We start from the raw sequence: 17690 nt of genomic DNA on the forward strand, positions 1-17690 counted from the left end.
GAGTTTTCACAGAGTGAGTGGTCTCAGGGCAACCTGGCCTCTAGTTCCACAGTGGACACCAAGTGTCCAGTGGTTCTTGCATCATAGGCAGCATCCAGCCAGAGTGAGGAGACAGACACAGTCTCCCCCCCACAAAACCTTTACACAAAGCACATTCTATTGTCCCAGAAAAATGGTCATACTAGCAATCTGTGCAAATTTTAAAATTTAAGCAAATTTTACAATGGACCACCACTTCTGCTTTTTAAACCAACACAGCATGAATTAGGTAGCACCCCACTCTGGAGCAAAAGAATCAGTGTTCCAGTATCATGGAGCTGTATCTCTGCCTTTTGGTTTTTCAATGTTCTAAAAAGTCTATTTTCTTATATGCTTAAACATAAAATGGGTGTTTTCAAGTTGGAAATATTTGTGAGTAAAATGTATTTTTTTCAACAGAAACAGACCCACACTTAAACTGTGAAAATGTACATAATTGAATATTGGAAAAGAAAATTTCTCCTACTGCCCTAATGTAACTTCATCTTAACCTGGATCTTTAACTTTCTAATTTTTCATGAAATTGAGACTACTCTGTGAAGTCAAATCAAGGCCCCTCAACATATGTACTTAATTTAAATTACAGTCAAGTGTAACAAAACATCTGATCTGTAGGCCTGTGTAGTGTTATTCAACCCCTAATTATACTAAATTCTTTACAAAAACATGGAGTACATCAGATTTTAAGTTTTCAGATTTTTATTGGTCACCATTTTGATCCATTGTGATAAAAATATATGTAAGAATCTAGTTTGCCTCAGTTACTTTGTTCTCCCTTTAACTCTTTAAATATATCATTTAATGCCTCTTATCATCATGACAAATTTCAGTCTTTTAATCAGTCAATCAAATCTTTAAAAAAAAATAGTATATAACCAATCGGCAGATCTGTAGAATATGCCAAGAAAGGAAGCTAAGACAGGATCTGTAATCATTTGGTCACCAGAGGAAAATGTTTACTTCTTTGTCACCTTTAACTAGATCTCAGAAGTCTTTTAGTCATTACATCAACATTCTCATTGTTCAGGTTTGTGTATTGTGCTGGGATGTCTTCTTTGAAAAATAAAGGAGAAAGATTTTTCCCCCCATATTTAAGCTATCTAATTATATTTGATAACAAAGAAAACTCAAGCCACATTCTAACTATAGAAATATCAATGAGTATCATAAAACTGTTTTACCAACATGAAAATTCTTAAAATCATTTCCTTTTAAAAAATTTTGCCAAGAACACCTAGCATGAAAAGCATTGTAAGTACAATGTTGTACTGCAAATCTCTTAATGCACATTCTCTGTCTCTGTCTCTGTCTCTGTCTCTGTCTCTCTCTCTCTCTCTCTCTCTCTCTCTCTCATTGGGAATTGAACCCAGGGGTGCTTTGCCACTGAGCTACATGCCTAGCACTTTTTATTTTGAATCAAGCTCTTGCTAAATTGTTTGGGACCTTGTTAATTGCTGAGGCTGGCCTCAAACTTGTGATCTTCCTGCTTCAACCTCCTGAGTCACTGGGATTACAGGTGTGTACCACCATGCCCAGCTCCATATTTATCTCTCTGAATTTTTATACTCATCATTAGTCACTCCCTGTTTTCCCTTTCCTGCTGCTCCTAGCAACCACCATTCTGCTTTTTGATACTATGAATTTGCTTATTTTATTTTATTTTTATGTTTTGAGAGAAAGAGAGAGAGAGAGAGAGAGAGAGAGAGAGAGAGAGAGAGAGAATTTTTTAATATTTATTTTTTAGTTTTCGGTGGACACAGCATCTTTATTTTATTTTTTATGTGGTGCTGAGCATCGAACCCAGTGCCCCACTCATGCCAGGAGAGCACACTATCGCTTGAGCCACATCCCCAGCCCCAAATTTGCTTATTTTAGATACTTCATATAAATGCAATTATGTAGTAATTTTTAAAAATTTTTTTTAGTTGTAGTTGGACAAAATATCTTTATTTTATTTATTTTTATGTGGTGCTGAGGATCTAACCAGAGTCTTGAACATGCCAGGCTAGCACTCTACCGCTCAGCCACAACCCCAGCCCCATAAAGTATTTGTTTTTGTGTAACTGGCTTATTTTACTCAGCATATTGTCCTCAAGGTTCATCCATGTTGTTGCAGATGACAGGATTTCCTTCTTTTTTACAGGCTAAATAGTTTTTTAAAGAAACTGTCCTGACAGGGTAAGGACGAAGAGCTTGAGAAGAAGATTTACATTAAACAGGGATGAGAAAAGGGGAGGGGAGGGGAGGGGAGGGGAGGGGGGATAGTAGAGAATAGGACAGACAGCAGAATACATCAGACACTAGAAAGGCAATATGTCAATCAATGGAAGGGTAACTGATGTGAAACAGCAATCTGTATACGGGGTAAAGTTGGGAGTTCATAACCCACTTGAATCAAACTGTGAAAGATGATGTATTAAGAACTGTGTAATGTTTTGAACGACCAACAATAAAAAAAAAAAAAAAAAAAAAAAAGAAACTGTCCTGAATAGTAATTTTAAAGACTAAGCATATTTATAGCCAAAATGAAATAGGCTAAATTTTAAACAAAACACTGCTAGTACAGTAACATTCTTAGTGCACTAAAAATCGTTACCTTGATGTGGAGAATAATATAAGGTAGTATAATAATCATATGAGAAGCTAAAATTATTCTGAAATTTGAGGCTTTGGGATAGGAAAGAATCAAAAACACAAACTTTCTACCAAGAAAAAAAAATCGTTCTCATAGAGTGCATAAGGTGATTTCCAATGTGTGAGTCAGATTTGCATGTGAATATTTGCTTGAAAAAGTTCTAAGAACTAGAATAAAAAGCAAAAGAATTTTAATATAATAACTAGAACAAAATATTAGTTTTTTAAACCGTAATTATTTCCTAGAAGTTGGAAAAATCCAAAAAGGCACCAGATGGGTAGGCAATGGCTAGTAAAAGAAAAGAAAATTTATATCAGAATAGTAAAATAATAATGAATAATAATTTTATTCTCAGGTAAATCCCTAGAGATAACTTAATTAGTGTGCTTCTCCCCCACCCCCCCAAAAAACAACTTCTGTTAGCATTTTTATTAACTATTTTTTATAAACCATCAAAAATATACATCAAAAAATAGAAAAAAAGCATTGTTACAAGATTAATAACACAGCATATTTATAATGTAAGAGCACAAATTTTTCTTTCAATGTTGTCATCCAAATGAGAACAACAAAGGAATATTTGAAAAACAGAGAATGTTGTTCATAAAGATAATGGTCTACTAAAATTTTTCCCAATTGAGTTAATAAAAATCAATAACCAATGACAAAGAAACTTGGAATTCAAACAAAAAATTCCTATAAAATGCATGGATGAGCTCTTAATAAGTCAGAGCCAGTAAAGAGTTTCTGTAAAAAAAAATTTTTTCTTTAGTAATTTCCCTAATTTCTATAGAAATATTACCAAAGTGGAAAGTAGATTAGGCTATTTTTCCTAAAAGGGATTAATTTCTGGGAAGCAATTCTACACCTAGAACATTTTTTAAAATGTTAGAATAGATTCCATTTGGCTCCTTTATTTTCCTAGTCATGCTCTAATTTTCTAAGTACCAAAGTGTAACTTGTTGTTTATCCAAAAGGAAAGGAAGAAACAACATTAGAACAACATGTAGAGATTAAAATCTCATCTTGTTGGCAATCAAAGCATGAGATTTTAACCTTGTGCAAATTGGATTTTTAAAAATATTTTTTCTCGTATCTACTTCATCCTGAAGAATAGTTATGGTATAATTTTTGAAAAATACTGAACAAAATAAAGCCAGCATTTTTATATTTTCTATTTTTCAATTCTTCCTTATTATAGATGAATAATTAAACACAAAACAGGTCAAATTTTTAATTTGGGATCTTGTAGGCCAAATGCGACTAAATAATTATAGTCTCCAGGGCTTGCTTACTTTAGGTTATGGGATCATTCTGTTCATTGGCTTTGCTAAAGTTGGAGCTCCTCTTCTACTTTGTTCCTCCTAGAAGGGAGTAAGAAATTCCCCAGTGCATGATTCTGCTTTGAGTTTCTGGCACTCACATGTGATGTTTCTTAAACCTAAATTGACTTCCTCACACCTGTACAAGCAACGGTACATAATCCACAAAATTTAACTTGAACATCACCTCCATAGTCATTTTTTTGGGGGGAGGGGGTCTGATATAACAAACTGCTACAAATGTAGTTGTTCACAACAGTTCAAACATATTTTCTTAGTTCTGCAGGTCAGTTTGCTAGGCTAACTTTAAGGTACTGGTAAGTTTGCCTTCCTATTTGTGGCACTAAGGAAGAATCTCCTTCCTTACCTTTTTTCCATCTTAAAGAGGCCACCTGCATTCCTTAATTGTGTCCCCTTCCTCCATCTTCAAAGCTGCAAACAACATCTGATGCTTTTCCTTGACCACAACCTGGAAAGGTCCTCTACCTTTAAAGATTCTTGAAATTAAATTGAGCACATTTAGCTTATGCAGGATAATCTTCCATATTAAGATGTTAACCTTAATTACAGCTATAAATAAAGTCCCTGTTGCCATGTATGGAAACGCATTTTCAGATCCCAGGGATTAGGATGTGGACATCTTTGAGGGCCATTGTTCTGCCAACCACAGTCTGCAAGTCTGACTTCTAAGACCCTGCTCTATCTCTCAGTCTCGAAATTTTTCATTGATGTCTTCACATTTTTAAAAAATTTTTATTTGTTCAACTTTAGTTATTCATGAAAGTAGAATGTATTTTGACATACACACATGGAGTATGACTTCCCATTCTTGTGGTTGTACATGATGTGGAGTTATATGCATCATGTGTTCATATATAAACATAGGAAAATTCTGTCCAATTTATTTCACTGTCTTTCCTATTCCCATCCCCCATCCCTTCCCTTTGTCTAATTCAAAGTACTTCTGTTCTTTCCTACCCCTCCTTTTTTCAGAATTCTGAGTTCCTTTAGGGAAAGAACCATTTCTCATCTATCATGCAGTATCTAACACATTCATACTCAGTGAGTGATTCATAAATAGATACACGCCAATGATGCAGCTACAACTATGGACAAAGAATTAGAGGGTAAGGAAGTAAGTTCTAGATTTGGGACAAAGTCTGTTTTGGGAACATAAACACGAAAGAAGAGGAAAACTACAAGTTAGGGAAGATGTTATTTATTTTCCAATTCGAAAATAGTTTTTCATGGCCATAATCTAAAATTAGCAATAGACAAAAGAATTTGGTTGTTTGAATGCAGTTGTGTGGGATTCGAGGGAGGCTTGCCACAAGACCAATGCAGCGCTGGGAGATACCAGCACGCACGTGCTCCTCACTGACATTTCAGGATTTGGAGAGCTGCAGACTTCGTCTGGATCCTGAGTTGGACCGGCACAGATATGAAAGGAAGATCAGCTTCGCAGGGGTCCTGGATGAAAATGAAGATTCAAAAGATTCTCTCCATAGCAGCAGCCACACCCTCAAATCAGACACAGGGGTGGAAGAGAAGAAAGGTATGGAAAAGCAAGGATTATTGCAAGGTTCATGGTTTCTCATGATCTAATGTCTAAAACTATATCTGTTTGTTCAAATTGTTGGCTCTGTACAGCACTGAGTTTGTAGACTCAACCAGGTAGAAACCATACTAGTCAGAAGTCGGACTTGTATTCAGAGGGATCTGAATTCTAGCTCCAGCTTGGCAGTTCTCCATTGAATCTAAGATGCCGTCAGATTTAAGATGAACCATTATTTTATTTACCAATAAGAGAGAAAAAATACTTCCAATTTAATTCTTCTGCAATATTATAACTTTGTGCTTTATTCTTATTGAGAGAGGACTTTCAGACTTAACTAGATGCAGAGTTTTATTATTATAGTTCATTCTTGTGCAGCCAAAAAATAAAAGCATAACTAACCTAGACTAGTTAAAGCTTTTCTAAACCATTTTCAACTCAGAGTTGCCAGTGTTCATGTTTTTCCATAGAATAATGTCCTCTGTGCCATCAGAATATTAGTGATAACATAATTTCTGAAACAGTTCCCTAAAAGAAGTAAAGCTATTTGTGCTAGTTATTTAAGCCCACTTTGCACTGGCATTAAGATAGCCTACTTTCAATCCCTCTTCAAGATTGTTGCTAAACACCCCCAATTTAATACCTCACCCCTCTTTCAATCCTTGCTACCACTTAGCTCCTTGAACTAAAAGATATTGGTATCCATCTGTACATTTGGCCGCTGATGTTTTAGATGTTCACATGGATGTAAGCAATAGCAAATACATCACTACTGCCAGCTGGTAGTAGTGTTCATATCAGTTGTATGGCATATCCCAATTTCAAATACATTAAAAATGTGGAAATATGTGCATCTTAAAATGGGTGAAATACAGTAACTTTCTGTGGGACCTTGTCTAAGTTACTTACCTTTTAAGTTGTAGTTTTCTTTTCTACAATATTGGGCTAATAACACCTTCTGTGGTGTGATACTTATAGCTTTAAATAAGTAAAGCATAAATTAGTTCCTGGCAGATAGTAAATACACAATATATAACTGCTGCCATTCTGGTTTTTTAGGGTTTTTTTTTTTTTTGGTCATAAACACATAGATTAGAACCCATACAGAAAATCCTAACTATGCACTGAAGATTGCAAAGTCTTATTTCATTCTCTAAAGCCCCCTAAACTGTCAACTTCACTCTTTAATTTTGCTGTTTTTTAAATTTCATTGCCCTTCGGTGCTTTTTATAAAGAATTTCAATTTAAAGAACATCTATACTCTTGTTACAAAAATCGATACTGAGTTTATGCATTGATATATTTCTAGTGTCCTATAGACAATGGCTCAAAGCATGTTTGATTAACTTAATGAATGAACGATTCTCAGAAGGAATGCTCCCATATAGAGAAAAAAACCAAAATATTTAAAATCCTGCAAGGAATGGACATACATTGAGGAAAAAAATGGAACATTTCAAGTTCAATTTATGGTGAACAGAGGTCATTTGTAGGAAGGATAAGCCAAGTCTTGAGCAATTCTTTAGTATGTAGAAATATCAGCTCAACAGAGGGATAACCCCCAGTTTTTGAAACACATCCAAAGGTATTTTAATTAAAAAGCAAGACCCCAAAGTTATAGTGCTAATTATTATTTGAAGTAGTCAAATAAAAATTTCAAATACTGACATAGTTAAATTTGAACAAAGTAAATTCTGCATCATTAAAAAATGAAATATGATTAATTTTAAGGCCATTTTAATTTCATGATCATTAGTTATGTAAATTGCCTTTAATTTTCAAACACTGAAATGCTTCATATTTTTCTCCTCACAGAATGGCTATGTTATTATATGGAAGTTGTTTAATGAATTAACAGAAAACAGAAACTATAAATAAAACAAGAACATATTTTATGGAAAATGTCCTTAATCAGTGAGCAAACATCTTCTCAAAGATTTCTACATATTCCCTAAGCCATTTAACAAGCTGATATCAGTTATGGGAGCCAACATAAAAATGGTGACATCGGGCTCTGCGAACTATGATTATTAAAACATTTAAAAATTTTTTCACACCATCTGTTTTTATTTTTTTTTAAAAAGTCAACTCCTGAAATAAACAACCTGAAGACAATTCAGATTTTACCAAGAAAGAACAAATGTGTACTAATCCTTAGAACTGAAAATATCTGCCAAAATGTCCATGCAGAGTCTGACAAATCATTTTACCCATATTCCAAAGATGAACTAAGACTAGTATTCCCAATACTGACACCAAGACTAGTCTCATCATGCAACACCTATCCGCTGAGCTAGGAACTGTTACAGATTCTCAGAATACAGCAATGAACAAAAAATTTTCCACATTTTTTTTATATTGTTTAATAGTTGACAACAGTTATTTATGTAACAGTGAATACCATGAAATACTAGATTTTCTAGTGGAGAAAAAACTATCTGAAGAAAAGTAAATTAGGACCAGGTTTTGTGACATGGAGTAGGAAGGACATAGAGTAGTCCATCAAAATTGACATTGAGCAGAGAGACCCGCATGCATCAAAAAGCCAAGTGCTGAGGAAAGAGTGTTCTGAACAGAGGCAACCACAAGGACAAGGTTGTGATGCAGGAATGAACTTGGAGCATTTGAAGAAGGGGAAAAAGACCACCATGGTTACAAAAGAATGAGTTGGGGAAAAGTGTCGTAGGAGATTGAGTCGGGGTGTTAGGCAAAGGGTAAATAGGCTCTGGTAGATCTGGTTAGAACTTTAATTCTATTTTAAATGTGTTAGAATATTGTTAGCATGTTTGACCATAAAGGTGATATAAGGTATGTATTTTTAATTTATGTATTTTAAATAAGAAGAGACCTATTGGAGTGGGGGAAAGGTAAAGCAGTTTTAGTTACCTTAATCCAGGGAAGATGTGATGGAGCTTTCAAAAATCTATGATATTTTTGAAGCACAGAGAAAGCAGGTTTGGCTAATGAATACAGTGTGGGGTGAGAGAAATGGGTAAAGGAGATATGTTATCCAGTTTAGATGAATTTGTTTCGCTTTCATACAAGTTCTTGTTGTCATGGAGATAAAGGCTAAAATTCAATGCGGAACAATCTCAGCTGACATTTTTCATGTATAAAACCAAATCTGGATTCTAACTGCTGTGTCCCTTGTAAATAGCCAACATCATAATTCTGAACCCTAATTTTTTAGTGTTACAGGATGTCTCCAATTATCTCCAGTGTTAGAACAAACTCTCAACATTAAATCTCTTTCAGATGACATTAATTTGAAATTATTTGGCCTCATTCATTGGCTGAGAAGTGTCATAAAATCAGGCAAAGAATGTTAGTATGTGCTTCTGTTAAAACCAAAAAAATTATCATTTTAATCTTTTTTCTCTACTTCTCAATCTGCAGAGACATGAAATTGCTCTAGCAATCATAAGAGTGATAATTACATTCTGTTTCAAACATATTTCAAATGCATCATAAAGTCTCAATTAAGCCTAAAAATAATACTGAAAAATACTGTTGTGTGAGTTGTGCTATAATTAAAATACAGCATGATGGTCTATAGTTTTTATGGAATTTATCCAGCAGTGCTGCGAGAGATTCCTTCCAGATGTGAAATTCTCTCCAGTTTCATTCAGGGAGCTCCATGAAGCTTTTACTAGCTGAGTGGTGACAATTTTAGTCTTTCTTAATCTTAAGAGTAAACTGGATATGAAACATTCACGTTGTCCATCAGGAAATCTGCTGGGTTTCTTTATGTGGCATGGAAAGCATACATTTAACTAATATTTTAAAAAATTATACAAATTCTATTAGTCACATGTTAACACTCCTTTGGGTGAGAAACCTGAAACTAAAATGTAAACTTCCTGATTGGAGCTTCAAAAAGTATCAATAATGATGCTTCAAAAAACATTAATAATGATGCCTTAAATAATTAGTAAGAAATATTGTTCCTGCCTTAAGAAGGTAAGCTTATAAAACTGGCCCCTTCCTGATAATGAATTTTTAACTTTCAAAACTTTTTTATCCTACTTTTATAAAATCAATATTGACAACAGCAAATCTTCAAAAATAAAAATAAAAAAAGGAAGGAGGTATGTATATGACTATGAAACTAAGGATACTTTTGATTTTTAAAATACTAGGTTTCAAGTTTGAATGTATTTTCTTTTACCCTTTTATTTCTCCCACTGATGACTATTTCTTCCAGAACACTAAAGATGAATAATGCATGCCTTCTTGGTACACATAAACTGTGAGGTTGGCTCAAGGCCTTGCAACATTTGGACTCACATCTCACCAGCCTTTTGATTGAGAGGAGGATGCTATGAAATCACTAGATGCATTGAAAATGGACCCATGTCACATGCATGCTCACCCAAAGCACCCCTATGCTAATAGATCCCGAGCGCCTTTGCTGAGGAGCAGGGCAGAACCCAGGGCTGACTGTTGGAAAGAGGAGTGCCTCTCGTTTTTGTTTTTTTGTTTTCTCTTAATGAGGTATTCCAAAAAGAAAGGGTGGCACTTCACAGAATTCTGTAAGTCCCATTTCAAAAGAAAAACAAAAACGAATGGTTTGTGGTTCTAGTAAATCAAGTCATGATGCACTGTAAATGTACTAACAGTCATAGATGATGTTGCTGCAAGACACACTCATGCTTGTGAACCCTGGGCCAGAAAGACTGTAGGTTGTTCCCAGCCCTTTGTGACCAAGAAAGACACTTCCTGGTGGCCCCAGCCTCCTGCCTGCCTGACAGAGCCTGGTGCCTGGGGGTCCAGAAGAAGCTTCCTACCCAGAAATGCTGCTTGTCCAGGCAACAGAGAGGAGGCTGATCAGGGACAGGTTGGGGAGAGTTTGGATCTAATATTGGCTGGGGAAAACTAAGGGGGGGAAAGCCCTATTTTATTCTTTTAATACAGTTCCCAGCAGGAAGATCAGGATAGGAGGTTCTCGCCTGCTCCAGATTAAAGGAACCCGCAGTTTCCAGGTGAAGAAGGGGGGTTCCTTGTCCAGCATTCGCCGAGTCGGCAGCTTAAAGAGCAGCAAGTTATCACGTCAGGACTCAGAGTCTGAGGCTGAGGAGCTGCAGCTGTCCCAGAGCAGGGACACTGTCACTGACCTAGGTAACATAGAGGAGCGGGGTGTGCAGGGACGTGGGGGGTAGGAAGACAGGACCCAAGTCCTGAAACAGCTGAAGTCCATTTTCTTACACATAAATAGATGAAAAGCAAAGCCACAGGTTAGACAACTCCTTCTGTCTAAAAGTCTTTTACCCCTCCAGCAGGCTGCTCAAACCTTAGGGAGCACAAAGGTCACCTGGATGTCTTATTAAAGTGCAGGTTCTGATTCAGCAGATGGGGCGGAGGTCTGAGATTCTCTGTTTTTAACAAGCTTCCTGCTGAATGATTCTAGGACCCCATTTTGAGCAATAGGGATGGAAAATACATTAGGGAAAAAAAACACTTCAGTGACAAAGGCAGTTTTACAAATCCAGATGTCAGTGTATCCATCCTTCTGATAGGACCTTCAAAATCAAATGTAGAATTCCCACAGGAACAGTTACCTAAAGGCCCTCTATATTTTGAAGTTTCTAGTTAACAATTTTTTTTTTAATCAGAAAGGATAGAAAATCTAGATCTGATAATTAGGGATTCTTAGTAAGTCACTTAACTTCACAGGGACTTGTCTTCTCCAACTATCCAATGGGAATTAATTCTACTCACTCCTTGCCTACTCTGCAGGGATGTTTTAAAGGTAAATTAGGGGATGGTTGTAAAATGTGTTAAATTATGAGAATAAGTTCTATATACAAAACACTGGTGGTGTTGTAGATTGCCGCCTAGATCAGTGACAGGGAAACTGTCACTGACCTAGGTAACATAGAGGAGCGGGGTGTGCAGGGACTGTAGGATCTAAAGAGATCCCAGATTCCAAAATGTATTAGTCCAAAATATGGACCCTGATTAGCATCTGTTAATAGACAAGAAAATGCTTAAGTAGGAATGAGGATAACCTGCCCAGCATGATTAGGTAAATATTGAAGCACATTCTCTTTGCCATTCAGATCTAGTTTCAAGTCAGCAATACATATAGATAAATGATTGATAGAATCTGCTGAAATAGAAACTGAGTGTATCTAATCAAAGAAAGTTTAAATTAGGAAATGTTTTTACATCCACCCACCCTAACCTTTGAAAATAGCTAATTTATGCATCACTTAAGATTCAGCCTATTTTTCAAGGAGACAATAGAAAAAAAAATCTTTGTGACTTCTGTTGTTACAGGGCTGAACTATAACATCCTTATCACTTAGTTTGGGGGGGATTATTGAAATTAATTGTGTGAATTGATCTACTTATTCTGGCCAGTCGAGTCAAAGGAGCCAGGCTGGGGACATTGTTTGGTCATCAGAAAGATTCATAAAAGCTTTTAGATTTGAGGGCAAAGCTTTGCATGTAAAATACTAAGTAGTGATTTCCAAAGAGATAGCTTCTTTATACTTTGCCATAGAGAGGAAGCCAGGGTGGTCCATAATTGGACATCATTGCTTTCAAATTCCCTTAGTTTTTCTAGGGCACCCACTCATCTTTGAATAGCTCTGATGGCAAAGTCCAGTTGCTAGAGCAGTAGCAGGAGCTGCAGTCACAACCTCAATGGAGGCAGCAGCACTCTGCCAGGCCACTGCAGACCAGCTGGTGTCCCTGTGTAACTACACCTGTAAGGCCTGGTCATTCTGGAGTGGATTTGGACACACTCAACCTGTAACTGGCTTATCTCAGCAATTCAAGGACTTGACTCTTTTTCTCTCTGCTCCCATCTCTCAGAATGGAAGCCACCATTAAAGAGATCATCAATGTCTTTGAACTTGCCAGTTCAGCTGGTGGTTGAAAGTAACAGCTCCTATTAATATTCTTCCAACAAAGTCCTATGCCCTAACCCACTGGGCCATGGTAGTCTGCCCTAGGATTCAAAAGCATGGACAACTGTACCACACCAACATGCTCCCCAGGGAGACTGAATGCTGAGACCTTTCTTGGTGTTTTCTTTTGAAGAAGGGAGTCCTTGGAGTGCAAGTGAGCCCAGCATTGAGCCAGAGGGAATGAGCACTGCTGGCACCGAGGAGAACTACCACAGGAACATGTCCTGGCTTCACGTAAGTAGGAAGATTATGTGAACTCAGAAAGAGCCCTGGGATTGATTTCTTTTGGCCTTGGGGAGACCCATGGAGAGAAGACAAAATATTTTACCAAAACCATCAACCCAACTTAGCCTCCCAGAGAAGGTAAAGGTTTATATTTTATCTGACTCTCTCAATATGGTATTCTGCAGGATTGTATTCATTTGAAGTTTAACTAAGACCATAACTTTTGTTATGGCTGGCTTGTGGGTCATCATAAATTAGGAAAAACTGTGAGGGACATGTCCAGGTTGGTGATCAAGGCAACCTGAGAGACGCAGGCAAGGCATCGTGGTCAGAGATTACCAGGAATGGGAGAGCCAGATTGTGGTGTCAGTCTTGGTCTGTATTAGATCAAATTGTAGCAAAGAAAAGGAGATTCTAACAAGATAAGGTGACACCTCAAAGGAATATCCAGAGGGCACAGGCAGGACAGGATTCCAAGAAAACCATGAGCAAAAGCTGGAGTTCAATATTTGAGCCAGGCATGAAGCAAGAAGTAAAGAGAAAGGTAAAGAAGTAGATCCTCAGAATTAAGATTAGCAGGGTACGTGCAGCATCATTGTTTTTCATAGATGGGCACTGCCACTCTCAACTATGATTTTCATCTAACTTTCTGGAAGGATCAGATAAGTGCTAGCTAGTATATATACTCCTCCTATTATACAGTGCTGTGCATTCACTATGGATGTAGTCCCCAGAAATTGCTGAATTTGAAAATCTCTAAGGCAGATTTTTTTTAATTTAGTAAAATATAACCTGCATTTTGGAAAGCATATAAAGCTTATGTATGTAGCTCAATATGTTTTCACAAAGTAAATACACCTGTATAACCACTACCAAGTTGAGAAGAACATTATCAATACCTTAGAAACCGTACATAGTTCCTCCATCAATCACCACTACCTCCTCACAGAAACCATCATTCAGCCTTCTAACATCAGTGACTAGTTTTGTGTGTTCTTAAAATGCACATAAATGTAATCATATACTCTCTTGTCTGTTGTGTCTGGTTCATTTTGCTTATACAAATATTTATACAATTACTTACATAGTCCTCCAACTTTGTTCTTCATCAGAATGGTTTGGGCTATTCTTAGCTAGAGTGTTTCCATTTAAAATTACCTTATCAATTTCCATTTTAAAAACTTCTAAAGCAGCCTTCATTTAGTAGATAGATCAATTAAGATTGAGGAATTGAAATCTTATGTTATTGAACTTTTCAATATCTAAAATAGTCTCTCACTCCATTAATGTATGTCCCTGCATTTGCTTAAGACCTCTTAAATATCCCTTAATATTTGCTTAAGGCTATATATATATATATATATATATATATATATATATATATATATATATATATTCCTTTAATAAGGTTCTTTAGTTTTCTGTGTGGTTTTCTACACATAAGCACTCTGGAAGTGTTGGTGTAAAGCCGGTGCTATTTATTGTTTTAAATATTTGGAAGAAATCATTGGGGAAGCCTTCTAGATCTAAAAAATTACTTTGTAGAAGAGTTTTTAAATTATAGATTCAATTTATGTAATATTTCTATTTCTTCCACAAGCAATCCAGGTAAATTGATATTTTTACCTAAATATTTTCTTCACTTAACTAAATATTGACATTTATTAGCAGGAAAGATAGTTGTTTATAATATTCTTTTAGGTCATTTAAAGTTTATAGCATATACGGCACTGTACCTTTACATTTCTGATTCTGGTAGGTTTTCTTCTCTCATTTTCTGATCAGTCTTGATAGAATATTTTGTTAGTCTTTGAATTTTATTAGTCTTTTCAAAGAACCAGATTTTGGTTTTCTCACTTTGGAAATATTGGATTTCTTATTTTATTAACTCCTGCTATTACTTTTATTGCTTTTTTCCACTTTCTTTGAGTTTATTCTTCTTTCCTTAACTTCTTGACCTGTGTTTGTAATTTGCAACCACTTTGCTAATTCATTAATTTAAGGATACAAATGTTCTTTAGGCACTTTAGCTGTTTCATACAAGGTTTGGTATATCATGTTTTCATTATCATGTACTTAAATTTTTTAAAAAAATTTCCAATGTGGTTTATTCATAATTGTCCACACATATTTAAGTTTATGGCTGGTAATTCCAATATATGAATCTACTGTTACTTTTCTTACTCTGTTCCTTAATATGCCTAGTCATTTTATTAACTAACTAGACATGGAAATTAAAAATTGTAGAGGCACAGAGGTGGATACATATTATAATACATTTGGCAAAACCCATAGAGTGTCCAGCACTCGGAGCAAACCCTAATATAAATGATGGACTTTGAGTGTCTGTAGGTTCAATTATTTGTAGAAAGTGTTCCACTCTGGTGCAAGTCATTGATAGTGGGGGAGGTTGTACAGGTGTAGGCACAGTAGATATATGGGAGCTCTCTGCACTTTCTGTTCAATTTTTCTGTGAACTCCAAATTTCTCTAAAATATTAAGTTAATTAATTTAAAATAATTATGGATACTCCACATGATATTATCTCCCTCCAGAGAGGATTTTCCTTATCCTCTAGCAGACAATAAGCAAGCAGATTGTCTCAGTCTAATCAGGAACTAAGCTGACTTGACTTGGTTTTCTGGTCTGCCACTGGTCATCCTCATCACCCCACTCACATATGTTTTAGTTTTAAGTCTTCCAAGGTTCCCAGTGGGGGCTCTTCATTCTTATGGGGTCAGGAACCCCAATCATCATTTCCCCATTACAGTGAAATTGCAAAATCGCCACTCTAGTTCTCAGGTGATTCTGCTGGGATTCTTAGCTAATGCCTAGAAGGGAAAATAGTCACTCAGTTTCAATCTGAATTCTTTGTACTTTCTTTCTCTACAGGATCTTGGCCTCTCAATTTATCCCTCCTTTCACAATTCTAGACTTTTTTTTTTTACTCTCAGCCATGTGATATGTGATTGCTTAAAGTTTTGCCAGCCTCCTTGGCTATTTATGCATAACTAAGAAGTAGGAAATATCCCAAGGAGAAATGCGGCATGTGTTCACATTGTTCTCATTTGGTGAATGTCCTTTCTCCCCACTTCATACCCTTCATGTCCCAACTCTTTCACTATCTTATGCATTCAGCTGTATATGTGTGTGTGTGTGTGTGTGTGTGTGTGTGTGTGAGTGTGAGTGTACATAATGTGCATGTGTGTATGTATAGAATTATATGTGGCCTTATTGTTCAATAGTAACTATAATCTACTTAGTTTTGGTAGAAGGAGAACATACTCATTTTCTATTGCTGCATAACAGATTACCACAAACTTGTGGCTTAAAACAGCCCATATTATCTTACCATTTTTGTGGGTCAAGAATCCTGGCCCAACTTAGCTGTGTCTCCATTTCAAGATCTCTCACATGTCTGCATTTAAAGTAATGGCCAGGACTGGGGTGTTATTTGATGACTGGATTGAGAAAGAATTTGCTTCTAGACTCACATGATTGTAGCAAAATTACAGTTCCTTGAGACCTTTTGGGCAGGATCCTTCAGTATCCGGTCAACTGTTGGTGAGAGGCCACCCTCATTTCCTTACTATGTGGGCCCACATAACATGACAACTTGCTTCATCAAAGATATCTACTGACAAGAGAGAAGTCACAGTCTTATTCAACCTGGTCAGAAAAGGGGCCCTATCACCTTTGCTGTGTTCTACTGGTTGAAAGCAAGACACTAGGACAACACTTCCTCAGTGAGAGAAGGCTTTACAAAGGCCTACATACCAGAAGGTGTGGATCACTGGAGATCTTTACAGAAATATATCTGTCAAAGTGATATCGCTGGGCAGAATTTTAAATTTTAGATTTCTAGATCACCTCTAATTTCAGAACTACCAAAGCATATTTTCTTGAGGCAAAGTCTAGTAATATGTTCATTTGTGTGTTTATTTGCTTTTTCACTAAGCATTCTTGGTGTTTCTCTTGATCAACCAGATTTAGGAGTTACAGGGGAGCCCTTATAGCTCTTAAGTGTGCCTTGCCTCATACCAGAATAAAGAATCTTGATAGAGCAAGATGTTCTTCAAAGACACCCCTACTTCTGTTGAAAATTATGAGAGGGTATGGGCTATTGTTAGCTGAGTTTGACGGGAATATGGAGTTGATTGATTTTGCTTCTCTTTGTTTCAGAATAAGTAAGGAGCCTTGTTCCTAAGGAAATGTGTGGTACTCCTGCTTTGGCAGGTTTGATTGGACTTATCCATGTAGACTTGATTTGTTTTCTTCATTCAGTTTGGCACACAGTCCCTAACAAGCTAGGCAGGAACTAGTTTGATGAAATTATTCTATGTACATTTGACTAAACTTAAGGTTCTGGGTAGGCTACCGCCTTTTTAGCAAGGATGCTTAAAAAGTTACAGACTCACAAGTTAGGGATGTAGCTCAGTGGTAGATCACTTGTCTAGCAGGTGCAAGATCTTGGGTTTGATCCCTAGCAATACACACCACACACACACACACACACACACACACAGACAACTCTCACACACGAAAAGTTACAAACTCAGAGTTGAGGGTATAGCTCAGTGGTAGAACATGTGCTTAACATGTCCAAGGCCTTAGGTTCTATCTCCAGAACTGAAAAAGTAATTACAACTTCTAGGTCCTTTATTTCTGATCTTAAAATAGCCATATCCTTTAAATCAACTGAGTTTGCTTCTAGAATCTCTGTGGGGAATTCTAGGAAATGTAAGGATCTAAGCACAATTAAGCGAGGATGGACTAATAGCCAGAGGGCGGGGAGAAATCATTTAGAAGAGAGAAGAAATGAGGCTCTAGAGTGGGGTTCAAGTTCTAGTTCAAGGTTTTCAGTCAGAGTGGAAGAAGCAGATGTGGGAGTTAAAAGCATCCCACAGCTATCAAAGGCCAGCCAGATCCTCTGGGACTAAACTTTTTACCAGTGTGTGCTCTTTCAGCTGGCTCCTACCATGACATAAGAGCTGGGGACC

The 17690-nt window shown here is 36.5% G+C and overlaps 1 protein-coding gene across 15 annotated transcripts in view; it reads left to right on the plus strand.

Annotated features, from left to right (window-relative positions):
* Unc80 (unc-80 subunit of NALCN channel complex) overlaps positions 1–17690 on the plus strand; it is a 189254-nt gene that overhangs the window by 84111 nt on the left and 87453 nt on the right. For 9 of the 15 annotated variants that reach the window (XM_078017951.1, XM_078017952.1, XM_078017948.1 and 6 more), the window contains exons 26-28: positions 5299–5551; positions 10466–10669; positions 12599–12699. In XM_078017951.1, the coding sequence (XP_077874077.1) occupies positions 5299–5551; positions 10466–10669; positions 12599–12699 (558 nt within the window). The remainder of the gene's footprint in view (positions 1–5298; positions 5552–10465; positions 10670–12598; positions 12700–17690) is intronic. The other 6 variants (XM_021720753.3, XM_040294855.2, XM_005341164.4 and 3 more) reach the window with 3 other exon arrangements.

Source organism: Ictidomys tridecemlineatus, chromosome 7 (genome assembly GCF_052094955.1).
Source record: "Ictidomys tridecemlineatus isolate mIctTri1 chromosome 7, mIctTri1.hap1, whole genome shotgun sequence".
Lineage (NCBI taxonomy): Eukaryota > Metazoa > Chordata > Mammalia > Rodentia > Sciuridae > Ictidomys > Ictidomys tridecemlineatus.